This window comes from Drosophila yakuba, chromosome 2L (assembly GCF_016746365.2).
Source record: "Drosophila yakuba strain Tai18E2 chromosome 2L, Prin_Dyak_Tai18E2_2.1, whole genome shotgun sequence".
NCBI lineage: Eukaryota > Metazoa > Arthropoda > Insecta > Diptera > Drosophilidae > Drosophila > Drosophila yakuba.
In genome coordinates this window covers 6,481,581-6,509,539 of record NC_052527.2, presented here as the reverse complement: position 1 = coordinate 6,509,539, position 27,959 = coordinate 6,481,581, and the positions used below count along the sequence as shown (strand labels likewise).

Sequence of the window (27,959 nt, the reverse complement as noted above, 5' to 3'; positions counted from 1 at the left end):
TGATTTCATGGGTTATTTAGGGCTTTTATTTACGCGATTTCGTTGCTCGCCGCGGCATGTTTCCAACTACCCGCAAAGGTCACTTTGTTGTTGTCAATCGTTTCGTTCGCATCGCGTCGCGTCGCGGAAAATCGACATAAAAATACGGATAACAAAGATATAATTTCGACTCCGGCGACTTCCGCAGCGAACGGCAATGCGCTCGAGTTGAGGGCGCCGCGATAACTATGTGCGTGTGGGAGCGAGTGCGAGTATAGCACACCAGTGATCACGCCAGTAATCAGCCAGCAGCAATTAGCGAGTGACCAATGAGCACGGCCATTGACGGCAGCAGTACGGAGGAGCAGCATCTGGAACTGAGCTCGGACTTGGAGGCGTGCTCCCTGCTGGGCCAGCAGGACCCGTCGAACGTCGATACCGGCAGGACACGCGCTAAGCAGCGCCTCAGCTTGAACGGGAAGCGGCGCCGCAGCCGGATGTCGCGCAGGGCCAATCTGATCGGCATCTGCGGCGTGAGCAGCCTGTGCATCCTGCTGCTGATCGCCACCACCCAGCACCGTCCGCTGACCACACCGTTTAACCAGGCGGCTGGGCGGGATCAGGGCGCGGGCGGTGGTGGTGCCGCGTCCGTAGATGGCGGTCCATCCAATTCGCTGGCGCGCAGCGCCTTCTATGATCGCTTCCAGCAGCAACTGCAGCAGCAGCAGCCGTCGCAGACGGCCGTCTACAATCTGACAGCTACTATAGTGGATGTCCTGTCGGCTCAACGGTCGCGCATCCTGGCCGAAATGGAGAACTTCGAGTACCCGCGCGGCGGAGCCGAGCGTCTGGCAGACATGACCCCGGAAACTAACGGCACACCGGTGCGCAGTGTGGTGGTCACCTCATGGCGCTCCGGCTCCACCTTTCTGGGCGACATACTCAATTCGATTCCGGGCAACTTCTATCACTATGAGCCGCTGCTTGACTTTGGCATCAAGCAGATCCGCGATCCCGACGACCAGGAGCTGGCCGTGCAGAACCTGAAGAACCTGCTCAACTGCGACTACGCCGACATGATGGACTATCTGAACTTCGGCAAGACGCACACCTATCTGTTCGAGCACAACACCCGACTGTGGGACGTCTGCCGGGAGTTCCCGCGCTTCTGCTGGCGTCCAGCCTTCCTCACGCGCTTCTGCCGCCTCTTCCCCATACAGAGCATGAAGACCGTCCGCCTGCGACTCGCCCAGGCCGAAAAGCTGCTCGAGGACCAAAGGTGAGTGGGCGCCCCAGACATCCGGGTAGAAAGTGAAAGCCAACTGGCATGCGATATGCAACGCATCTCGGGCGAATTGTTTATTCGGGGACCCTGGAGTGTGGAGTGCCTTAGGAGAAAGCTATTTACTGCATTGATTCGTGCTGAAATTCGAGGGTTTAAACCGCATGATCGCCTTCTCACCCGGAACAAACATACTATTTGAGCGATTGAAATTTTGCTTCAGTTCCATAAACTTTATGTTCCTTAAGTTCACATATTGCAATCACTGTTTGCTTCTGGCTGTCACATCAAATTCAACAAACATTTCATTAAAGAACTATAGATTTATCAGTTTGCAACTTGCATTGCTGCATGCATTATCGTTAATGCTTTGTTGTATTCTCCACCCAGAGCCTGTCAGAATTCCATTCATTTGCCCAACCATTACTTAATGTGACTCTGTGCATCCCATTCTTATCTTTCGAGCAGGCCAAGGCCCCCGTTTGTGATAAGTTTCAAGAAGCAAATGCTATAGTATTTTCTTAGCTTTGCCAACTAAACTTCCTCGGCCAGTCAACTTATTTGGCTTATCAAATTGATTACTTACATATATCCCAGTTTTCTTTATTTTAAATTCCGAGTCTACGTCTTTAGAATGTGTTTTTAAAGAAAAGAACGAACAGTAATAAATCTTGTATATAAAAAAGTTAAGTTTTGGTAATTAGCTTCAATTAATGCTCGCTTATTTTTCAACGATCGAATGTTAATTATCTTTATTATTTTATCTATTTGCCGAGTACAAGCACGTTATCGTTCTGGTTTATTACCCTAATTACATGTTGGGCTTTCCGAGGTTTTCGAACACGATAGTAATAGGCTGTTAAGGTTTGGTAGATTATAATATTTTGTGCAGAACTATTAACTATTTACTTTGTTCTTGATCTCTATAGTTTCGAAGTGTTGTTTAAATTATTTTACGGAAGTTGAGTGTGAGTCAATCTGTTAGTTATCAGCACTTGATTAATAAGTGGGGAATGCCTTTTTAAATTTATAGTTGTATGCCTTGCTGATAGCGCTGTAATTTGAATCAAAGATACCTGAATTGTAATCGCTTCCACTTCTTTAAGATCGGACTGTTTTTGTATCACCTGAAAAGAAAGTTAAGCATTCTCAAGGTATTTACTTTCGGCTAAGTGAAAACATTTTCAGACAAACATCAGAGCAAATCCTTGGGCAATACAATCGATTTGGAATCTCGTTGCGGCATTCCCCAAACAAAAGTGCCGCAAACAAAAGTTTCATTTACATAATTTCCCATTTAAAATGTAAGCCATCCAACAACAGCAGAAATCGATAAAATTAGTGTACAGCAATCTCTAGCTAAACAAACCAGCGACAAGTAAACAGAAACCGAAAATGAATTTGATTGATGTGGGGCTCTGGTTCTTTGGTCGTTTTTGGGTTTTGATGACCCCATCCTCCCCAACTGGCTTTTGTGGTTTCGATTACATGCTCCGATCATTCCTTTTGTAAGGACATTTTGGATATGTATTAGATTCGGCTTTTGTGTGGGCTGCGCGTTGTGTCAATGTTATGCAAAGGATATCCAAAAACAATTTCAATCAATGAGTGCGAATCTGACATTTGTGCACAGATTTCTGTTCAATAAATAAACGAATTGGTAGAGATAAAATGTCTGAATCGAAAATGTCATTCTTGTGGCGCATAAAAGTCAGAAGAAATGCTTAATGTATTTTAATGGATTTTTAGTGCCATTGGAATGTCATCTTCCCCTCCTTCTCTGAAAAGCGGAAAAACAATTAACACACTAAATCATGAGCCGAATGTACTCAGTTACGACTTTCGTACACTTTAGCCCGGAAGTTGGACCACCAAATTTATAAACTCTTAAAGTTTAGCTTGCTGAATTTCTCTTTTGGCCTGCTAACTTGGTTTTCCTAGTTCCACTCCTCCTACTAAACTATTTTCTACTATTTTGGTGCTGACTACATGCTCTTATCTTAACTTTTTTACGTTAATTAAAAGAGCTACTTTATGGTCTTATTTGTTGTGATTTTATAAGAAGTCAAGACAAATAGATTGTAGTTAATTTACACATAAAACTGTTGCTATGTTGTGAACTTAATTCTAGGCTGCCACATTTGAGATTATACATCAATATCTGGTTAGCGTTTGCATCGTTCTTGTTTTACGATGACTTTAAGCTATACTTCAAATAGAAAAGTGGCTCATACAATTAGCTTTGTATAAGCACTTTGCACTTAAGTTGCGCCTCTCACTCAATTCTTTGTACTCCCCTTCACGGACTGCAGTAAAAATTCTTTCACACTCTATTAACTTGGCCCGCTGGCCGGTGGGAAATGCATCAAAATTCTGGAAATGCTGACCAGCATTTGGATTTATGTTGCCTGCGGTCCAACATCATCCCAGCCACACACTTAGCCACAATTTGGGTCACTGCGAGCATTGTGGGGCGAAGAGCCGTGTTTGGTGAGTCACTAAGCGACCGCGCTAACTTGGCTAACATCGCTAACTTGGCTTCTAATTGTCGATTGGCCGAGTCTCGCCGGCTGGGTGTGCCCAGAATTTTCGGGGGAACTGGGCGAAGCTTTCCCACAATTATCGCGTATACGCCGTGGCGGTTGGTCTCTTAAATTTAATGCCCAGTGACCATTTCATTTATAAATCACACATTATTTTTATGTGATTTTTCATGCTCTCCTTCCCGCCGTTCAGTTGCGATAAGGAGGCAAATGTGGCTAATGAAATGAATTACCAAATGGGGTACTGAGTCACGAGCTTTATTGCAAAATTTATTATAACTACTTCCATTGAGCACCAGCGAATAAAACCAATCACGGAATGTAAATTTTATTCTGTTATTTTGTTTATTCCAATTGAACTTAATTAAACTAAAAAATATTATATATTTAAATGGAAATTGCGCAGCTTAAGGTCGGGCGTGATTAAATTTCCTCACGCTGCTGGTAAAGCCTTTCCAGTAAGCTTTTCATTTAATTTTCCTCGGCGCGCTTCGGTTTTGTGGCCGCTAACTTTGAGAGGCTTTTGGCATCAAGTAGATTAAAATTGTGAGCATTGAATGCGCCCACAGGCCGCACAGTCGGAAGATGGCGAAAATAGTTGCATTCAACATCTGCCAAAAGAGCCGAAAGAACCGCAGAAACCACAAAGAGTTTGAGCCCCGTCAGTTTCAGTTGGCTTATAATGAGCAAAGTGGCCATTAACTCAAAAACTTTTCCGCGCTGCGTTTTAAAGCGGCCCAAACAGCCAACAAACAATGCAAACGAGTCGGAAGAAGAAGCCGCTAGACGTCAAGAGTCCGCAGTTTTGGGCTGCTGTAAGACTAAGACCCGGTTCTCGGAAGCCTATTGCGCCATAGACCTCATTCTGGGCCGTTTAGCATTTTTCTCGTTTTGAACCTTTGACTTGACAGTTTTGTCAAAAGACTCAGCAATTGGTTTGCCGCTGGAGAGAGACGGCTATAGACGGTGCGAAAGAGTGCGATCGTGAGTTCAGTGAACGCTCAAGTAGAATAGTCTTCATGCTCAATGCGGGTGTATGGATTTATTTATAGAGGTACAAATACAAATTAGATTACTTAGCACATAAAAAGATACATTGTTCATGCTAAGCTAAGATAGCAGTTTATCTATGAACTAGGTAATTGAAATTGGAGTATGTGGAGCAAGTACAACTCATGCCCAAACGGGTATCTTACGCTGAACTTTCTTTTCGAAAACAGCTGACATGTTATCAAATCGCATTTGACCGACTGCCTGTCAGGCAGTCGAAAGAGCATTTAGTCTGCTAGTCTATATATTTTTTGAGTGTGTGCCCCAAACTTTGTATCTTATTGCATTTGCAAAAAGCGAAACGAGTTTCGTTGCTGGGTAAGCCAAACCTTTTTCTTTTTCTTTTTCTTTTTCTTCTTGTTTTTATTTTTATTTTTATTTATTTTTTGCCGACTACTATTGCTGTTTTGGTACGTGTAGAGATCGGCTTGGCGTAAATGGGTGAAAAGCAGCAATAAAAATTGTCGGAGGCCATGCGAAGATGGGAGGGAGAGACCCCGGACCAGACCCGACCAGAAACTCGACTATGACAAACTCTGTTGGCCGGCAGTGAAAGTGATTGATTTTTTTTACCGACTTCTCTGCCACATGCACTGGAAGTTTCGCTTTTTTTCGGTGTTTGGGCGTAGAAATAATTTCTAAAATCGTAGCTTGTGCTGTGGCTTGATTGCTCATAGTGCTGGTTTTTGTAGCTTATTTATTTTCCTCTTTAGTGGAACTTGATGAGGCGTTGAATGATGATAATAATGGCAAATAATGATAAGTATAGAAATTTTCGACAAAACCAGTTAAGCCAGTTGAGGCCAGTTGCATGAACAGCATGCGAAAAATGATGGAAATAATAATTAAGTATAGAAGTGATTGACTCTGAAAGAGTGATTAAAATCCTTATGTTCGAGTGGCCTAAATGGGTGCTACCAATCCAAGATGATCAAATAGATAACCCGGCAGAGGGAGAAATATATTTTTCAAGCAAAAAATACAGTTTTCCGTAGGCAATTTCCACTTATAAGAAAGAACCTTAATAAATGGGTGCAATCGCTCCGGGGGGCCGCTAATAACTCGCGGTTCTTTTTTTGCTCTTGACAGAGCTGGAAAAGCGTGTGAAAATTACAATGATTTAGTGACTGAAAGCAGCACATCGATCAATGGAATCGATCAGTTGGTTGGATGCAGCTAACGATGCCGCAAACGAAGTCCGCAGCATCTGCTGCCCCGAAACGCACAGAAAATTGATGAACCATGCTGGAGGAAGTTCTCTGTGCCTGTGACCCCCGCGATTTCCCCCTTTTGGCCCCGGCAACTGGCCCAAACCACAAGACCAAAACTAATGTCATAAAGTTGCAGTTGAGGCTGGGGCCAGAGCGCGGAAAGAGGGCCAAATCGCATTAGGCGATGCGAGCCTGGTCTATGGCTACTTAAAGATTTACAACGCGACGTTGCGGCCATAAATTCCGCCTGGTAATTGTTTAGGCCATCTGAACAGAGGAACAGAAACGCAATCTGAAAAACTAGAAACCGAAAAGCTCTTCTCAAGGCTGGGTGTATTGCTGATTGGAGTTCCTCTTACAGCTGACAGAGTGAATAAAGAACACAGACGTTCCTGCTTCTTGGCCACTTTTTTCACTTTGCAGTTTTGGCTAGTCTGTCTGTATCTGTCAGCGTTTAAAAATAAACAAATAAGCCCAGCTGGTGTTTGGTGTTTGGTAATGCCCACAGTGCTGGCACATTACCTAATGAGTTTGCTTTTGGTTAAATAAAAAACAACTAGGTTTTGCCGACGATTAATGGTTGCAAAAGGTGTTAGAAAAGTATGCACCTTTGTACATGCGATTTCTACAAGCTTATCTTAATCAAGCTTGAGTATCAAAAATTAAGCTTGAATAAAAGAGATATTTAGACATTAATAAATGACTGGGATTTGTTCTAAACAAATTCAACTAATAGTTCAAACAATAAGCCATTTAATAAAATAACAAATTAATTACTTGTTAATGTGTTTTCATCATACACTCAAGATCTTTATATAAACTGTTTTTTTTTAAGCATACAGATAATTTTGAGCTTTTTTGCTATTATTTATGTTTATATGTTTTGATTATATGATAAAGAACTTAATTATGCATGTTCAACTTACTTAGTAGTCACTTTAACAATACTTTTAGGTTAGCTATTAATGTCTTATTTCACTTTGTTTCATATAAGGTTTATTATTTTATTATTCAGCTTCAATCTGTTGAAACAACCCAGTTTCAGCTGCAACTAAAAAACCTTTTTAAAAACTTTTAAATCAGTGTTTAAGCTCCAACCGACTGTTTGGATTTGCTTACATTTTATTTTTTGTGTTCGATTTTTGGCACAAGTTTTTGCGCCGATGGACAATTTTGCAGTTGGAGCTAACTTTGATTTAGACGCGTAAATCCATCCGCGTGAAGCTCGCCTTGGTTTAAGTAGAAAAAGTATTTTATTTTACTTTTAATGACCGGGAAAAGTTGCAGTTTTTGCTCTTGCTCTCACCTCAGTCACTTTTAATTGCATCCATAGAATGAATGGTGTAGTCGCCGTCGTAGAAAGTCTTCAATTTCTTTTCTGTGAAAACTTTTTGCGCGAAAATGCAGTCGTCAATGTCATTGTGTCTAACCTCACCTTGCCATTCGTGAACGTGTTTTTCTCTTTGTTTGGCTGTTTTCCTATCCGCCTCTTTCCTTTTAATAATTATGTGAATTTTACAGAGTTTTCTGTTTTTGGCTCCTAACCAGCCGGAACTTTTCTGCGGCTGCTCCAACAATTTTCACTCTCTAAAAACTGGCTTGCATCGTTTATCATTTTCCTATCTTTGTGCAATTGATTGTTGGTTTTTTTATCGTTTCTGGAATTGCTTAAATGTGGCCTGTGGGATAGTTGTTTTATTACCTTTGGTTAGGCGGGAGTTAAAGGAGTCATAAAAACATTAGCATGTTGCATTTAAGCTTAAGACTGAACAGTTTATGAAGATTGCTGAAAAGTTAATTGGTTGAAGTACGGTAAATACTGTCTTTTGTTTTAGAAGTTTGTTAAAAAACCCTAAAACCTTCTTTCCATAAGCTACACATCATTTATCAGCACAAACCTTGCGTTTCGCTCTCAACGAAAAGTTTTTGGCGCAAGTTTTTTGCGCAACGTTCTATAATCCCCATCGCATCTTTTTCATATTTCCGTAACATTTTCGCTAAGCTCGTTTTTGTTTTATGCTTTCTATTTCTTTTTTCTTTTTTGTATTTTTTAAGGAGCACATTCAACGCGAAACAAATTTCCTGTCTTCAGTTTGGTAGTTTCGCTCTGCAGCGAGGTTTGTTTTAGTAACTAAAGCTCGTTGTTTTTGCAGTTGGGTGGGGGTGTTGGCCATGTCGGAAATCCGATGCAGTTGGCTGTTCCACCCGCAGTTACGCCCCTTTTCCAACAGTTCGGAGCCATTCCAAGTCGAGTCTGTGGCCATTTATTTATGCATGTGGAGCAAGTTTTTTCCTCATTCACTTCGCCCGTTTAAATGATCCTTGCTGGGAAAAGCGAAAAATTCCAATAGACGTTGTCTGAGTGGAAATGATGGGTGCGCGGGCGGGGGCGTGGGGGCATGGCATCTTGTCCGACATGTGGGCGTCTTTCTCTGGACTGCATTTTACGTAAGTGAGCCGTACCCGTCGAACTGAGGAGCCATCGAGCCAAGAGCCAAGGGGAAGCGAAGTGAAGTGTTCTGATTGCATAAGAACATTCATGCTTGGCCCCGGGCAAAGTGCTTCGTTCGCCGGTCATGCCAAAGGACCATTCCTCCAATACTCCATCCAACCACACCTCCACTCCTTCATTTCTCCTGCGCCGAGAAGGTCGAGCAAGTTGCTCAACGATTTATGGCCACTGGCGGCGCTCGACAAAATTCTACTTACCTTGGCATAAACGAAATGAAATAATTGAAGGATGTGTGTGTGCACTGCAGGTGCTCCAAGGGTCTTAGATTATGGATAAGCCCGGCTGCCAGGACGGCACAGAACAAAAGGTGTTGGCCAACTCCCTTCGATGCTGCCATATTTTGATGGGGAAATGATGTGTTGGGGCTGATCATACAGATACTACAGTATTTATAAGCCAACTCCTTTGGAAACTTGATTTAACATTACATAGTTCTTAAGGCTGTTGCTAAACTATTTCATCTTTATGTAAATTTATAAACATAGTGTTTAAAACATTTATACAAGACCTTTTGTAAAAGCCCTTTGCTGTTCGCCGTTTATACTCAATATGCTACTTTGTTTCGACTCTTTTGCAATTCAGCGTTGAATTTTTGAACAGCTTAAAATCTACACTTGCCAGTGACCTCGATAACTCTTTATTCTGGCAAAATTCGTCGGTTTAGCAGACACATTAAGAGCACAGGGAAGTGCTCTAGCATCGACCCCAACGGGCCACCAATCTAAATTACCACAAAATCCCAGCTGCATCGGCAACCTTCCTGGGAACACCTCCACTCCAGCACCTGGAACAACCAGCTGGGTCGACAGCTTTGTGGCTATCATTAGCACAAGGCACAGATCCTGACCTCCCTCGCTGCTAAACACTGTAATCTCCGGACTCCGGACTGCACTATTTTCGCCGCTCTACCTTTTGGGCACAGATATATTAGCCTAATTTATGCGCGAAAGTTTTCTGTCCACCGCGGAGGAGACGAGGAACCGAGGCGGCAATCTAAGCCTGAATGGCTGAGCAATTTGCGTCCATGACTGTTAATGATTGAGTGGAGTTTGAGTTGCAGCTAGTATTAAAGTCGGTGAAGGGAAGAGAAAAGTGTCGGGAGGTGGGGACAGAGGCCCAGTTTCCATTTGCAGTCGAGACAAGCAACTGCAGGCCGCATTATAAATTGTTTCTAGTCATGGCACGCATTTCAGTTAACCGGCATAGTTCGGAGTCGTACCTTCGATGCAGTTGTTCCCTTGGCCAGGCGGCGCAGACGGGGGGGACTTTCTCTTTTGGCCGGGCTCATTATATTCCGTTCACACCGCCGTTGTGGGTTGTGGGTTGCGTTGTGTGTTGTTTGCCTTTTGGACGACTTCTGAGTGCCTTGTCTTTGGCAGTTAATCACAATTTAACTCGCTTTAACTGGGTTACTGTGATGCGGCAGATGGGAGATCTTCCCAACCAACAGTCTTTGTTTTAATTTTGCCTGCTCAGAGCGGTGTTTTGTGTGTGGTCTGGTTTGGATCGTTTAGTTTGCTTACGTTACGTTTCGTTTCGTTTCGGCCGCTTTTTCCATCCAAATAGTACATGGTAGTCAACTCCACTAGCGAACTTTATAAACATTGTCATGCCGGGCTCGTTTTCCTTTGTTGTTGCCTAATGTTTTTGCAGTCGTCGTGTATCCGCTTACATCAAATGGCAAGAACAACTTCAGCAACAAAAGCATCTTAGCGATTGCAAAGGCAAAAAATAAAGAAGAAACAAAAAAAAACTACACAACAGATACATTAGAAAACTTCCGTTGTAACGGCTCTAGATATTTTCATGCCCATTCCCCTTTATGCTTGCTGTTAATTTTTTACCTCTCGACTTTTGCATATATACTCATAAATGCATGTACATGGTTCGAACACCGAGGGAAATGTATAGTCTTACAAATCAATTGGAAATATGTTGAGATGGTTTTTGCATAAGTAATTAAATGTACTTTAATATATATATACTCATTCCTTTCTATCCAATACTCAAATGGTTTCAGCATCTTAAAGAACATTTTAATGTGCCATATGCTTTTATAGTATGTGATGCACTCTGAGTAGTTATTTTTGTAGCATTTTTTTGCAGTGCACTGTATCTGTATTCGCTCTTCTCCTCGTCACTCGATGAAACACACAAAGAGACAAAACTGTGTCGCCCTGTTCATTAAAAAGCAAATGGCCAGCACTTGTTAAATTAATAAACGACAAAAGAAGTGGAGGAAAAAGCACGATACTATGGCAACAGAGTTCCCGGAAATGGGCGGGGGTCAGTGGGAATTGGGTGAGCTGAAATGCCTTCCGAGACTGGGAATGTTCTTTATGTTGGTTGCCCCACGTTTCAAATTCCTTTGGATTTTGGCTTAGCCATTTCTAATGCTTTGTGAATTACAAAGTGACCGGAATATTTCGCAACCGCAGTAATTTAATGAATTCCCCAGGACTTTGAATCGTTTTTCAGATGTCCAACCGTTATTGGATCCCATTAGGTGTGATAATCATACTATTTTTATTTTGCAAAAGTAACATTCGCTTAAATTCGGAAATTTACTTACACCATCCTTGACCTGAATTCGCAAAGAACTTTGGCGTTAAATTGATTTTTGTGCTGGACTTTACTGGTACTTTACTTTAGTACCATTTGGCTGTCGGATTTGCTAAACAGATTGTCAACATTTAACCTCCGGCCTTGGGATGGTTACCTGCTTGGCTTCCTGCTCTTTCTGCACATCCTGCTCAGCTTGGTTTCCTGATCCCGGCGAGAATCAGAAGCGTAACATCCTCCGCTTGACTTTGCTTGGTATTTGGTCTGCCAACGGAGGCGGTTGGTGATATATTTTTATAAAAGAATAAAAATGCCAGGCTCCGGCTTATTCTTTGCCGGATGGTGTCTGTGTCGCCTCCTTCTCCTTCTCATTCTCCACCTCCTGCTGCTCCTTCTCGCGGTGACCTGATGTCCTGGCCTTTATTTTATCTCGTTGCCTTGGCTCTTGGCCAAAAAAAAGTTCGGTGTCTTGCCTTCGCCACACGTACTCGAGGCTTAGCCTTTCCGCTTTTCCGCTTTTCCTTTCGCCCGCCATTGTGTGAGTGTGGCCAGCAAGGACTTTCATTTGCGTTACCCGTTACCCGGTACCCTTTACCCACTTGAACTGCCTAAATTCCATGCCCGAAACGTACTCCGCCACATACATATTTCATTCCGTTTGTGCTTCAGTTTTTCCATTTTTCCCCTTTTGGCAACACGCAAAGCAGAAAGATTTTGGGGCCTGGGGGAGTGTGTAGCAAGGAGTGCGCTGCCCACTCCAACAACTAATTCCCATAACCATAAGTTGGCATATGTGCGTACGCCGGGTACATCTGTCGATCGCACGTGTGACCCCAAGGTCAGAGGTCCTTTTGCTCACGGGCAACTGAGTTACCACCTAGCTCGTTTGTGAACTAATTCAGTTCAGCTGGTATGGCTTATATCTGCAGGGTGTAAATATATTTCTGATGTAGTGGAAAGTTGGAATTACCAGTGATTATTTCTATTACATGGTAACTATACAGGTAATTAGCGTAAACATATAGTCGAATGTGATTTCATGCTAGCAAAACCTTTTAAAAAACATTCTTTGTCACAGAAACACGATGGATGTTTCAATTTTTAATGAGACGTTTGCATTTTGTCAGTATCTGAATAAGTAGATTGTGTAGTTCATTCAAAAAAGTATCTTTAATATAGTCATTTGTTTAAAAGGTTTAATTAATTCAGTTCAGTGCTATATAAGTTACTAGATTGAATTACCGTTGAATAGATAAATCATATCTGTATTTTCCTATAAAACTTTATATAAAACTTTAAAGGATTAATTAATTCAGTTCAGAGCTATATAAGTTACTTGATTGAATTACCGTTGAATAGATAAATGATATCAGTATTTTTCCATAAAATTTAAAGGATTAATTAATTCAGTTCAGTGCTATATAAGTTGCTTGATTGAGCTATCGTTGAATAGACAAATGATATCAGTATTTTTCCATATAACTTTTTAATTATCTCAAAAATGTTGCCAAGGTCAAAAGAATTTTTTCCATTTAGCTTCCATTTATTTATTATCTTTTCAATGAGCGGATATTGTTTTTTATGGGCTTTCGCCACAGAACGCACCACATCCCACATTTATTTACACAAAATTCATTTGTTGAGGCTTGCCTCCAGTTGCGGTTATTGGATGGCTGTTTATCTGGCCACATTGTAGTGAGCTAAGTGCATAAATACTTGGAATACTGGGGGAACTATCCAGTAAATGGGTCAGTGAGAGGTTTCATTAGGCGGGGCACGACGTAAACGTCTTATTTCTCTCACTCATTTCGCCCAGTAATCTTCTGCTGACAACCTCTGACAAGGGGGGGCTCCCCAACTATTTTTCATATGCCCCATGCCGCACTCATTATATAAGCCTTCCACATGGCATTGCATAATGGACGCAGTCCCAAAATTTACCCCCACCACCCCCCCAGCTCCCCACCCCGAATCGCTGAGACCTACGTCTTTGTTGCCTCAAATTAAGTTTTAAGCATCGTCGAGCGGGACGATGACGCTCTCTGCGAGCTGTCAGGCGTTGCTCGTTAGTACGTGTCAGTGTCCCCACTAGTCAGCTCCCTTTCCCCAATTCCCCGATTTCGGGGAGTCTGCCCCTCCCACTGCCCCACCCCCCCTGGTGCCTCAAGTCACGTCCTTTTGTTGCAGGCCAAAGTCTTTGCCACTGCAGCAATTGGTAGCAATTGGATAGACAGGCCAGAGGGGTCTCTTTTCTTGGGATTTCCAGTTGAAATTCTTTTTCCAGCTATTTTATTATATACCATTAGAAAAGGACCTCTTTAGAAACATTGGTACTGTTTTGTAAACAAAAGCTTGTAGATAGAAATATTTAGTATCTAGAGAAGTCTGCAAATTCCTTTCATTGCCTTTCGATTGACACGCAATTTGTTTAAACATCTTTTAAATAGATTGCCAACAGTGGAAGTGCAAAAATATCAATTTTTCAGTGGAATTGCTTTCTAGCAACGATTGTCTTACCTGAACAGCGTTTCATTTCGTTTGTTTTGGCCAACATTCTGCTGTTGTTTCCTCTTTCAAACAAACAACGGACACATTGAGCTCGGATTCTATTAGCCAAAAGTCCGTGTTGCAATTTTCTACAATTTTTTCCGCTCAAGTGCCTGACTGACTGACAGAAGATTCAAGTGCACGTGCTGGCCCAGAACCAAAGAAAGATTGATCCAAGAAAAAAGTAGATAACTAAAGCATACGATCTACAACCTAAATTGTAAACAAATTGAAAACTCTATTATAGCTAGAATATATAAATATAAGTGTATATAGAAATGCTCATTAGGTGAGATAATCCATTAAAATCGATCGATATTGTATTCCCCCGCCTGAAGACACCAACTGGCCTCGTTTAATTGTTATAGATCGCCGATCGGGGGCTCACTTTGCCTCTAACCACTCCGCACTTCCCGTATCGAATTTCAGCCACATCCAGTTTCAATGGATAGCGGAGAACAAGGTTGTCATGTCACTGGGTCCGTTGCGCGACTCCATCGCCACTCGTCGTCATTATTGGCTCATTATAATTATCAGGTTGCAATTTCTGGCCGCCGCTCTCCAGACAATTCATTCCGCTCTAAATTATTTGTGCAACACTCCACTGGCAGTAGCATTCGCAAACTGTAAATTGCTGCCACAATAATCGCAATAATTAAAAGCGAGCCCGGCCACAAATCATGGAAACTGCCGGCAGACGCAGCGTGAAAAGCGGCAGCGGAAAAGCGCTCGCTCGGTAATGGAGGAAAATCTAGAACAATCTTGGGATGATGGTCCATGGCAGGTTCTGTCGGATCACTGGGATCGTGGGGCGTTTTGTGAAAGGGTTCTTGATAAGTAATGGCAATTAAAAAATAAAATGAGTCGGCAGCTCATGGCTGCAGCTATCTCCGAATGCCACTTTTGGCTGTGGATTAAGTCGACTACTGCGGATGTGGCAGAAATGAACAATTTATTAGTTGTGGCCGCTCCTGTTTGCAATGCTGCATAAATAAGTTGTAAAATAGGTAGTATATTAAATATTTTTATACCCAATGCTTCCTACTCCGTGGGATATGTTATTTAAAGCAGCCATCTTGCTTGTACGTAGAATAGAACTACAATAAAAAGTGATAAAATTAGGTATTTCTATAAAAGAAATGGTCTTTGACAACTGACTTGAGCGGCATTATACGAATTAGCATTTCGTGGCAACTTTAATCTCGTGCGCTTCAACAAATAAGTGGCATCTGTGTGATAAACAGATACCTGGCGTCTTGTGTCTGTAAACGTAGGTATAAATATATTTCTCGTCTCGGCTTATCTCGCTGGCTTTGTTTGCTGTTGCGGCTTTTTGCCACTTAACCTTGAGGTTGGCGCCCAACGTGACTTTGGCTAAACAGCCTGAACGAAGACGATTCTCCTCTCCTCCAGGAAGCAACAAACTGCTTAAGCCCAGTGTCAACGCATTCGGACCGAAGCCAGTCATTCAGATGGAGGGGTTGGGGGTCAGGTGTTACTGTGCCACTGTGGTCGCATAAAAAGATACGCAGCTCACTTTTACTTTTACCGTTTCGTGGGTAATTTGTTTGCATATGCCACCAAGAGGAGCTGGGCGTGGCAGCTGCGTCGTAGTGTGTCACCAAGTGGTCGTTCCGATGGCTCCGTGTTGTTTAATTAAGGCACAAAGTCAAGGATTTGCATGCATGAATAACGAGGCAGAAAGACCAGAAATGCCGCAGGCAGAAAGTGAATGGATTAAAAGTTTCATTTTTCGGTTTCCCTTGGCCGATTCGATTCCAGGAAATGAAATTAATCGAATACGGCTATATTTTTTATGGCCTGCAGTCATTTAAGAGCAGCCAGCTGTGGTGCCAACCTTGTAGCTTTTACCTGGCCATCTTCATGTATCTGTTTTTCTGTGTTCCAATGAGACTGTCAATATTGTCGCACGGCACACAGGAGAATGCAATTATCTTAATGTTTACACTGCAGTGTAGTTTTCGACAAAGCTTTTGGCTTTCTTTCGACTTATGGTGGAGCAAAAATGCCCCATTGCAAACGACCTGAAAGTTCTATCACATCGCCTACGTCAATCAACTGGCAAGGAAAAACAGAGAGTCGCTGACTGCAGGCAAGAGTATCTATCAGATACAATCTATCGCGTCGAACATGAGCACAATGCAATTGAAAGGAACCGACAGACAGACAAACATGTATCTCCCATATTGATATTGCGACGGGGGGGCTGGTGCACCTTTTATTGTATAATTTCTATTACCTTTTCAGGGGGCTGGATGAGGTCGTCGGGAACGGGGCGTTGCAACCTTGGTCCGCATATCTGCAAGTTGTTTAAATTAGTTCTATTCTTGTGCAATTTTCTACGTGGCACCTTTTGTGCCGCCTCGCCGTGGATGCTGCAGTCGCATTCTTCTTCTCTACGCCGGCTCCGTTGTATTGTTAGCCACGCTTCCCAGCCGCACAGCCCCGCCCACCCATGTGCCGCCGCCCCCCTTTTTCCCCCACGGACCATTGCAGTCGGCAGTACGTTTTGTATCTGTGCATCTGTATCTTTAGCTGCAAAGCGTTCGCACCATGAGTGCGCCTATGCCCGCGAATCCATGTAATTTGCGCACATTTCGCTGGTCGTAATAAACGCGAAATTAGTCCCAACTCTTTCCACTCTGTAAAAGAATTTTCCTCTTCTTTTGTGCACTCAAAATTGATTTTATTATGTGAAGATTTGATCCATGCTGTTGCATTTTCTACAGGATGATTCTATCATTTTCGTATTGGCTGCATCATGCAACTTTCATTTAGTTCTATACTCTTATTATGAGTTTTCGATTATATGATCATAAGAACATAGCTTCTTAAACTTACTAAATGTACCCCCATTTTCCTAAAGTTTTTGTCAGGATTGAACTTAGTGTCGTCAGTATTTTAAATTATTTACATGTATGTTTTAACTAAAATGTATGTTTTTTTAAATTAACAAAACACTAAAAAAATGCCAAACTGGTGGTTTCTATTTCATGAGGGCAACAGCAGTTGCATTCCTCGCTTGCAGTTTCCTCTTTTACAGCGCTCATGTTGCAGTTTTCCTTCGCTTTTTCGCCTTTCACGTGGTCGGGGCTATTTGTCACAGATCTGCTGCAATTTATCGCTCTCGCTTGCTCCGAATAATGGCGACGTCCACACGGGTTACCCTTTCGTGCTCCATAAACAAGCGTGGAGCTGCAGCTCCCCTCGCCTCCCTTGTCCCCCAAAAGTGGTTACCTTCTCCTCCTGAAAACTCTGGTTTTGCACCAGATGCAGATGGGTGTCTCTGTGTGGGCAGCGGATTCTGAAATCTGGAGCTGGAAGCTGGGAGCTTGGAGCTGGCAGCCTGGCCAAACGTGCTCGGCATTGATTTTGGGAAATTTCAGCCAGACCTTGGTTCGCTTATTTATGATTGCCTTAATTCGTTTCCGTGGGCGGTTCCTTTGTGTGCAACTTGTGTAATTGCCTTTTTCTTTAACTCTCCGGAATTGAATCTGACTGTATTAACTTTATTTTTCTGTCTCTTCCTTACTTGCAGGTATGAAAACACTGAGAAGGCATACAAACTATCTTAAGATAATATAGAAAACTGTTTAACCAAGCAAACAACATTTGCGTAAGTACTTAGTACAGATACGTAAATGATGCACAGATACTAGTTATCTGTTGGATACATTTTCATTTGTTATGCAATCTTGAGTGCTTTAGAAAAAGATAAAACTATATAGTACTGCAATTCACACGTAAAGTTAATTAGAAAATCAGGGAGAACTATTGGTAAATGAGGGCGTGGCAAGTTTACAGTTCACCGATAAGGGAAAATGTGTGGAAAATTGTAACTGCAATGAAATGAAGTGTCAAAATGTTCGGAGTTGTAAAGCCCTGCCACCGCCACGCCCATCTGGAGCTCCACCACTTCCTGGTCGCAAGTGGAGCAATTTATTTAAGAGTCATGAGAGGGAGAAAATGTACATTTACATGACAATCAGAAGGGGCGGCAATTGCAGTCCAGCAGAATAAAAAAGGAGTCAGCCAGTTGGGAGCAGGTCCATGTAGATGTTGTCAGTGGAATTCCCTTGTGGTAGGTCGGATCGTGTGATGTTTCCGTATGCAACGAACACTTCACTGTCTGCCAGGTGACCACCACATGTCAAATGAATCTGCACAAAGAAACTCCAGTGGGATGAATGCTTAAGCGCCATAAATTGTGTCCTTATTATTTCAACTTAAATAGCTGCTTGGTTCAAAGGATATTTAATAAGAGAGAGCAATGACTTTGAACAGCATATTTGGTATACAAATCTTTTATTATATTCTAAAGATGATTCAAACATTTTGAATTAGATCTGCAAACCACATGGATATAAAGCAGCACAAGGACTCCTCTCAAGCTTGTTAGAGCATTCGAGTTTCGACTTCTTTCATAATATTATCCCTACTGTTTGGGCACTCAGTTCCCTAAACTTATTATCATTCATGCCGTGGGCAAAGTGAAAGGAAGCTGAATTTATGTGGGTGACGTGTAGTTCTTGAATAAGCTGCCCCATGTACCCCAACCGCCCGATGAGCCCCGCTTTGAACTCTTTCTTTCAGCGGAATCATCTCCGCCGAATACGAGTCGCTTGGCTTAGTAACTTGGCAACATGGCCGCACTTGGCTGGAATCTCGTAGCCTCTCGAGCTTCTTTCACTTTACGCTTTCTTGGCTTTAGCTGCAGCCCAAAAGTCACTTTGAATCGCACAGCCAGCGAGGCATAATGACGGCGATAAGTCATTAAGTAGCTCAACGCTCAACGCGCCACGGCGTTCACTTCAGATGACGTCGTTAAGAGGTAGTACAAAGTCAATAGATCTCGGATAGAGGGGCTTTTATGGGGGCGGCAATGCTCCATTCATATTATTCAAGCGTTCCGTTCCACTCTGTTTTCACTGGAAACTGAGGGCGCAAGTGCCCCCGGGGTATATGCATTCTAAACCAGGGCAGAGGAAGTTGCAATGAAGACTGTGAGGAACTTTTCAAGAAAGCAATAAAAAAGATGGGAGCGGTTTCTAGTTAATTGAAACTCAAGTGTACGCAAGAGAAGTTTTGCAAAAATATTTTGCAAGATTCCCAACGAACAAGAAAACAAATCAAAGTGTACACAAGTATTTGTTTCTTAAAATATCCACCTTTTAAAACCACTTACTAACCGGAAAAGTCAGTAAAAACCTTTTTGTAATAGAACAGTTCAATGCCGTGAAAGGTTTAAAATGTGAAGAGCGATTCAACAAAAAACACCTATACCATTTAAAATCTTTAAGGTTTTCTTACTCGATTGCGATGCATAAATCATTTCACTTCATTTCATTCCTCGTAGGTTTCTATATTTTTGTCCGTGTGCCCCATTTTAATTAAAAGTTTCCAGTGACTCCCATAAATTCCAATCAAGATTTTAGTGTCCCCCATTGATTTTACTTTGCTCAGGAGCAGTTCCCAGGCGTGCGAAATTCAATTAGATCAGAAGTCAATCAACTGCAAGGGGGCGGTCGAAATCACGTTAAAGGACGTTGTGTATGCATTTGGTATTTGTGAAGAATTGTTGCTGTAATTGCACATGTTTCGGGTAATTATATTGATAATCGACCAAATTACTGACAGAAATACTGTCACTGATCAATGAGTAATTAGGGAATGTTATTAAAGCCGCATGTCCTTTCTATTTTAGGCATTCTATTGTCAGTTAACATCTCAAACATATCGTATGTGTCCTTTTCCCAACCAACTTCCCTAGTAACCTCTACCACCATCACCACCATCATCATCTACATCAGCAGCTCACATGGTTATATGGATTTCTGTGGTTGCCTTTCAAAGGCATTGCCCCAAGGCTTCATGTCAAATGCACGAACCCAATAAATTTCATACTTCAGTCAGCTGAAAAACAATGGAAGCTTGAGCACACTCTGTTGCACAGTGTCGAAAAAGACATTTCTAAGCTCAAGATTTAAACAAAACATTGAAATGATTAGATTCGTCACAACGTAAGCATGAATTACTTTGGTATAACGTTTCTTGTCGTGTTTCATGATTAGTAGAGATTATAAATAAACTAGCATTTTTGGATGGAATAATACGGATTGTATAATTCTAATTATGGATAAGCTTAACTTTTTTACTTACTTCGCCAAAAAGTGACACAACCAAGCTAACTATTAAATTCTAACGGTGTGCTCCGTCACAACGTAAACATGAATCACATGGGTATAACGTTTCTTGTCGACACTGTGCCCCAGTTCGTCCCTATTCGCTTCTATTCCACAGTAACTCCACAGTATTAGTGGTTGGTTTGCCGAGACCTTCAGACAACCTCCTGTCATATGTGCGGATAGGTTCGGTTGGAACGTGCATATATCCATGGCATATTCACCATTGACCGTCCCTTAGTTTGTTATTAATGAAGTTTCCAAGAGGCTTTTGCACCTAGGCTCTTTCAACTATGTCAGTTACTTAGGCGAAAGACTCACAAAACGAAAAACCAATGCGAATAGCAGATAGTTAAAATGTTTCCCTGTTACGCTTCAGACCACCCACTTGGGCTCCTCTAATTCGATTCTCTTCTGGCAACCTCCTGACTTCCAACTCCAAGCTCCCAACTCCCAAACTCCCAACTCCAAGCTCCCAGCTCCCAAACTCCCAGCTCACAACCCCGTTTCTCCTTTGCTGTCAACTGCTACTCTGGGCCTTTCTCTTTTGCCACTCTACTTGGCCGCATCCCAGTTGACTTTGATTGACATTTGCTGTTGTTTGCATTTGCCGGAACAATTTCAGTGTTTTTTTTTTTATTTTCCATTGCTGCTACTCCGCCATGATTTCATTTCGCATTTTGGGTGGCCCATTGGCTGGATTTTGCCACGCTACTGCTTTTATTGGAAATTGATCAGTGGGTTCTCCTTTGGGTTTTGGATTTTGACCCAGTTGCGGATCGCAGAGCGCATTATCCTAAGGATTCGTTTGATTTGACTCGTTAGTCACGCAATTTCGAACTTTGTTTGGAAGTCATACGGAGCGTTGGATAGCAGTTGGGTCTTTAGCTAGTGTAAGTCAAGTTCAAGGTCTGGTTTCTATGGTTAAATTGTTACATTATCTATAATGACATGACATTGATGAAAATGTGGCTTATCGCAGCCATGGAATTGGTATTAAATGGTCAATTAAGCCACAATGAGCACTCAGTTGATTTATGTGGGTGGAATAGAAGCGTTTAATGGCAAATAATAATCGTCAAGTCTTTTAGAGGAGAAACTTATCTAGAAACTTTCAATTCATGATGGTATCACTTTCCTTTCTACGTTACTTTGCAAGTTTTCAGAATTAAAAGCTCTTAAGTTGCCCAACTTTTCTGTGGCCCGAATATGGACACCCATTGACCCCAATTAAATGCCAGTTATACATTAAAATAATGCACTTTACGAGGTTAAGTAGCGTCAACATGTCCTAATTGCCTGCTGAAAGTTGCTTTCCCTTCTCTCATGGCATGCATTATTTAAATTATTACAATCCCAAAGAGGGGGTGAAAAGCCATGCACTTGCATTCTGAAATCAGTTTAGTTTATTTTCTAGCTTTTCCCTCTTTACAATGGAACGCATTTTCCGAGTTAACTGCATACGAAGTCATCGTTTCTAGCGCTTTGCATGTTTTCCGAGCTTTTTTTTCCTGTTTTCTGTTTGTGTTCTGTTCTCGATTGCAACACAAGAATTTTGCGGCACTGCGTGGCAGTATTTTTGCATATTTTCGTCTGGGCATAAACTGAAATTACTAGCCGGCTGTGATAAATGGGCCAAGTACGGCGGGGTTGGGTGGGAGTTCCACCGCCCGCCTTCATGCGATTGTTGGGCAATTGTTAAATCGATAAATTTACTCCACTTTTTATTCGCGTTTTTCCCAAAAACGTCATACTCAGTAGCGCTATTTTTGTTTCGCCTCTTGTTGCTTCCGCTTTTGTGGCGGCTGTCGTTCTATATTTCACTCCATTTTTGGGGCATGTTTGTGGCACTAATGCCGAGCTTTGGAGTATTTATGTGGCTTAGTTTACTGTTGTAGGGATTCTTATCTGTTTCGGGATTATTGTGGTTCCTAAATCCAAACTATAATCAAATTACGCGGGCAATCCTGACAAAAATGCAATGTCTGTCTTTATATTTTACTTTTGCTATTCCAACATAATTTTATCAACAAACTCTCGAACTATTGTTATACGTTTTAATAATTAAATATTTGGACAGTCTGTGAGCTCCATATACTTAAGTGCTCTCTTTTTCTGCATTTTGAATTTTTTAAAATGTGTTTTTTGCCATTGTAATTTTAGTCTTTTTTTCTCAACGTGGCTGTTTCCCTTTTTTCGTTTCGTTCTCGACAGTTTTTTAACCCGCACGCGACAATTATGCATATTTTTAAAAATAAACACTCACACACAAGCGAGCACACACAAACGCCAGCATATACATATGTACATATTTACAAGCCTTTGGCCAACGGAGCGTATGCGTAATAATTTTTCAGCGCTAGCGAAGTGGTCAGGGCGGAAAATTCAGACCACCGTGCCGCAATGGCAAGCATACATAAAGTGAATAAATTCTTAAAAGCACTCTACAGTCAAAAAATTAAAGAATTACTACTATGAAAATGCAGGTGCAAAATATGTTAAAACGGCCTAAATGATTGTTAAAGATGTTAAATGTATTGCGTAGATTCTGGTGAAAAAAAGGCCAAGGGAAAGCTGTAGGCTTTTTACTTTACAGATCTTTTCGACTTGATCGCTGCAATGACTCGAAGTCTATCGCAGTGGAGAGCCATTCCCAATTTTCCGCTCTCCCAGCATTTGACTTTCCCAGTTGCCATTAATCAACATTATCAGCTTATGTCGGGCCTTAGCTGGCGAACCTCTGGAAAAATAATTACGCGATACTTAGTGCGACTATGAGTTTATGAGTTTATAAGGCGAGACATCTGCACACGCATGAGAACCCAACCGAAAGCCAAACCATCCGAATGGTACTTGGCCATGCCAGAAGTGGGACGTTGTATCTACGATGTGGTTTCCCGCCAGAGATGTGGCCAAATCGCTTTGTGGGTCAGCCACTGGGGAGCACTTCGGCATGGGTCTATTAATATATGGAAATCTGTGCCGTCGCCACCGCCGTCTGACTAATGGTGCTAGTTGTATCGAAAAGTTCACCTGGCCGGCATTTGGGGTTCAAGGCCTCGAGCAACACGTGAGCCACTTTTACTTTTGTTCGCCTCTTCCTGGTAAAAGTTATGTAAATTCATAGTTGTATACGAGTATCGGTTCGATCGAATCGGTAATATGGCTATGGACGTGGTATCCATGCCCATTATATTGATTAATCGCTTGAGGTTCGCCTCGGCCCAGTGTGACCCCGAATTAGTCAACAAAAGAGCAACTAACTGTGAACGAATATCCATCTATCCATGATGTGTGCCACATAGCAGACCATTTCTATCGGTGTCCCCGGCTATTGATTGCGCTACTCCCGTATAATTTTGCGTATACTATTTCTTTTGCAAATTTTCGGCTTTTGATCTTTGAAAGTGTGTCAGAATGCCGCACAACTGCCGCAGTCCCGCAGTTCGATTGAAATAAAAACACAAAACACCAAAGTCTGAGTCGGTGAGTCAGTTGTGATGGAGATGCTTAGAAGCTTTTTGTTTTGGGGGCCAATGAGTTGCCAAAAGCCAGAGTCAGTGGGTCAAAGTGGCGACGAATGGCATGTGAATCGAGGTGGCTTCTGCCATGGAAAAATTAAATGTCCGCAATGCTGTTTTTCCAATTATTTTATGTGTTTCAGAAACAATTTTTTCAGGGCTAAGTGCATTTAACAAGCATTTAATGCCTGCGAGCCATTCGGCCATTAAAATTAAATTAAAAGCCAACTTGAGTTATGGCAAGCAAGTGGTGAAATACCCCATAAAAAACGGACACCAGAGCATATAGAAATCCCAAGAGTCGACATAGTTAGCATCCAATTAACAGCTGGCCGAAACACCATAATATATATGAAAATACTTTTCAGCCAAATTGATAATTTATTCAAATGTAATATGTAATATATTAAATATACTCTAGGCGGTTTCTCGGTTGCTTCCAATGTCAAAAACTTTTGAAAGCACACTTGAGAATTCCTCGACAGGCCATTTGGATCAACGATTTTGGTTTATGCAAAAACATTATGCATATTTATAGCCACAAGTGTCTCTTTTTTGCACAATTACACAATACAAACGAAAAGAAAACATCTCGAATTACTCAGCCAAACCGAAAGTGAAATTCATGTCGGCCTTCAACAGTTTTGTATTGTGTTTTTGAGCTCATACCTAAGTGCACTTCATCATAAATTATTTTCTCAGTTATTCAACTTTAAAACTTTACAAAGATTATTTAATAAAATAAACAATGAAATTGATTACGAGAATGTAGTAAACTTCGTGTAGAAAGTACAACTATCTTGAATCTTAAAGTCCCTGAATGAACTTTAAATAAAAACCATATTTGTGATTGTATATCTGCGAACCAATTCATATTTTATTTAAAGCCTTCGACCAATTCGGTTCAAGTCCATTAGCTGTAAACAATTGGGATGCTTTTGCACCATTTAAATGAATTCTGCAAATATTCCCTTCACGTTCCATTGATTTTCCTCGTTATATTGAATAAATTTAATGTTGTGCAATTTTTACAACCGCATTTTTATCATACTATTTCCATTGTCTTTTTCGGTTTTTGGCTTTGGAAAAGTTTTCGTTATTGATATTTTTGCAGCTGTTGCGATTGCCAGCAGCCAAGAACAGTGGACCCTTTTTGTAGATGTAGCAGATACAGTAAAGCTCTGCCAAAACGACCATTATTTGTTATTGCTTTTGTTATTATTTCATGTAGCTCTTTCAACTTATCAACAATGGCAGCTGTTGGAAATTCAATTAAATTTGTTCAACAGCAACTCGTATTTAAATTTACGTTCCGAAACATTCACATACGACTTCTTTATCGACTGAAACTGAAATCTAATTTTGTGTTTCTAAAGAATCTTATACGATTTATGTATGTGAAATATAATATAACTCTGGCGATTTATTTCCATTTATCGCACTTTGTGCTGACGACATTTAAACCTATAAATAGGCTGTATGCACATATGTATACCACAATTTGCATGCAGTTGCAGCTTTGGATGTTTACATTGTCTCAATTCGCCACAAACTCATTAGCATTGTGGTTAAGTGGGTGTTGAAGCTCCATGGCGATGCCCCAGCATGTGGTTATATCTCCGATGTTGATGATGCGCTTCTATGGCATTAGGTTTTTGCTACAAAGAGCTGCGAACTAATTAGGTCGCGAATGTTTTTCGCTTGCTTTCAATGAGAAAGATGAGCTAAAGTGGCTTCCAATTATAAATTTGTAAATGTTTTATCTCCCTAAAAGGGAAAATAGATTTTCCTGGCCTGCTACCCTGCATTTTCATTTGCACTTCCCTTTAATTTCCCTATCGCTCCCATTGACACCAAAAATAATGTTTCCGCTTGTGCCATTTTATCAACTTTTTGTTGTTTCCGCTTAGGCAAAACATTTTCGTGAAATAAATTAGCAATTGCGATGAGTGTTGAGCTGCGAGGATGGGAGTGAAGTTGGAACAGGGCTACATTTAAGTGTTGTAATTAAAACCAATTTTTAGTTGGTCGATGGATTGCCATGAAGTTCAGCCCGAAACTAATTCGTGCTGAGCTGCATGAAAAAGCTAACTATGCTTCATTATAGAAGTTTTAAACCAATTTAATTGAAAGCCAATTCCAGGTTGGTTCCCTCCCTCCCATTGTTATGGCAAAGTGAACTTCACGGCTCGGCGCTCAACTATTACGCCAGCAATTATATATCACTCATCACATATACATATATATACTATACATATGATAATCTCTATTTGAGTATTCTAACGAGTTTCTCCTCCCACCTGCAGTCTCTCCAGCGTGCGGATCGTGCTGCTGGTGCGAGATCCACGAGGAACGATGCAGTCGAGGAGACATCGAGTGTGGTGCGGAGGCAACGAGGACTGCGAGGATCCTCGACTGGTGTGCCAGGATCTGCGGGATGACTACAAGACAGCGGAAGTGCTCTTGCTGAAGTATCCGTCTCGTTTTAGGTGAGTTTTCTCATTTGATGTTTCAACTTTTACGGTGTCTTGAATATAACAATTTATTTGCCTTCTAGGACTGTTCGTTATGAGGACCTATCCTTGAGCCCCAGTGAGATGACCCAGGATATTTTGCAGTTCTATGGCTTGCCATTTGATCCTGCAGTGGAGGAGTTTTTGGACACGCACACCAAGGTCAACATCGGTGGTGTCAGTTCCACATATCGTGATTCCAGATCAGCACCATTCCATTGGATGCAGGATTTAAAACCTGAAGAGGTAGCGTATTAATCATATTATTTTTTTTCTCAATGTATATGTAATTAATAATGATACTGTTCGATTAAAGATCAAGCAAATCCAGGATGTCTGCACTGAAGCGATGGATCTGTGGGGCTATCGCCGCATCGAGAACTTCAACAACTTCTCCACCACCCAGCAGACCTTCGATCCAATGGTGATGCCGCCACCGTTTACGTGAAGCGGTCCTAGTGTTAGCTGATCGTTTACGATAACTGATATGGATAACTAATTCTTCTACTTGGTACATTTTGTTGTGATATCGTCGTGTTGAGCGAGCAAAAAAAAAAAATAAGAAAAGAACGGAAGCAAGCAGCGAGATATAGACCGATTGGATAGAGCAAGTGGGTGCATTGTGAAAACTCATTCATAGCGGGCACATTTTTGCTACACACGCAAACACACTTAACTGAGCAATGGTTCAGAATATATGTAAACTGAATATACAATATGAAATGCATAATTTTAGTAATTGGCGAATTTTGTGTAGAGAGTAAAGCGGTACGAAAACCAGTCGAATATCAGATTTACATTTAGGCCTAGAACTTAAGCAAACAATAACTGAAAATTTAGTCTATTTAGGGCTGCGTATAGTGGAATGTTTACTTGGCTTTTTGATGTAAATTATTTAGGCAAACAACTTTTGTAATTCGGCTTAACAATGAAATCCAGTGATTTAGCATATAACAACCAAAACGTATCACAGAGATATTAATAGAACACAACGTTTGAAATTAATCGAGATGCAATTATACAAACATGTTTGGCAAACCAAAAACTGTGCAATATTATCAAATTGGGAAAACAATTAAATTTACCCTAGTATCAATTTAGACACAAATTTTCTAATGAAAATTAAAACTATAAAAATGTATTAAGAAGAGCAATGGGCACTTAATTCCTACTCATAAGTTTCCTTAGGCATAAATTATTTGTATGGTTATTTAGTTGTAATTGTAATTAAATTGTACTATACTTTATGTCCTTATTATATAAATGAGTTATATTCGTTTTCTTTTTCCAAAACGAAGCCCAGTTCATCAATAGATACGTTAAAAGAGTAAATGGATGTTTAATAAACAGAGGAATCCAGCAATATTTGCATAATTACACTTATTAAGCAAGATACCAACTGAATAAACAATGAATTATAAAAATAACAATTTTGTTTTCTCTAAACAGTGGGTTGGCTGAATCTGTTGCATTCCAAATCTCAAGCATTATTAGTTCTCGGGATGTTGATTAATGGTCTAAGACTAACCCTAGTCATCCTTTGCAACAAGTTTTTTCAGCAGCAGTAACATAATGTAGCATAGTTTTAGAAGTAAAAAACACGTAGTACATACATGTAATGTAGTGTGCAATTCTACGTATGTAGAAACATGAAAAGCGCCATCTGGAGTTCGTATGATATACTATTACAATACCTCTTTTTTACATCAGGTCTTACATTGCCACAATTTTTAAAATTACAATTGTAAATTTTTAAATAAGCGTTCCTATAATGTAATAAAAAATACAATTTTATTTGTTACTTTATCACTGTCCTTTTTTATATATCTTAAAAAGCATCTTACAACATTTTACAGTACATGTTACATTGTACGTAAGAAACGTTTAGTGTAATGACAATGTTCTCAAGAAAGGAACATTAAAGGAACTAAAGGAACTTTAAAGAAAACTACATACACTGTTTTAAAACCACATTAGAAAGTTTACTCAAAGGTACACATAGTTAGACCATATTAGAGAATAACCATTTCTAGAAT

At 41.0% G+C, this 27,959-nt stretch overlaps 1 protein-coding gene across 1 annotated transcript; it reads left to right on the top strand.

Annotated features, from left to right (window-relative positions):
* The first annotated feature begins 75 nt into the window (after nucleotides 1–75).
* LOC6527078 (carbohydrate sulfotransferase 4) lies at nucleotides 76–27,350 on the top strand. The gene is made up of 4 exons (XM_002088135.3): nucleotides 76–1,258; nucleotides 25,717–25,899; nucleotides 25,968–26,169; nucleotides 26,240–27,350. Exons 1-4 carry the CDS (start codon nucleotides 309–311, stop codon nucleotides 26,369–26,371), a joined length of 1,467 nt encoding a protein of 488 aa, XP_002088171.1. The 5' UTR covers nucleotides 76–308; the 3' UTR covers nucleotides 26,372–27,350.
* The last annotated feature ends 609 nt before the right edge of the window (nucleotides 27,351–27,959 follow it).

What these genes read in the sequence shown, in the direction of transcription:
- LOC6527078 (XM_002088135.3), top strand. Translation starts at nt 309, where the DNA reads ATGAGCACGGCCATTGACGGCAGCAGTACGGAGGAGCAGCATCTGGAA. An exon ending in AAGTATCCGTCTCGTTTTAG is followed by an intron (nt 25,900 to 25,967) that starts GTGAGTTTTCTC and finishes TTTGCCTTCTAG; the next exon opens with GACTGTTCGTTATGAGGACC. An exon ending in AGGATTTAAAACCTGAAGAG is followed by an intron (nt 26,170 to 26,239) that starts GTAGCGTATTAA and finishes GTTCGATTAAAG; the next exon opens with ATCAAGCAAATCCAGGATGT.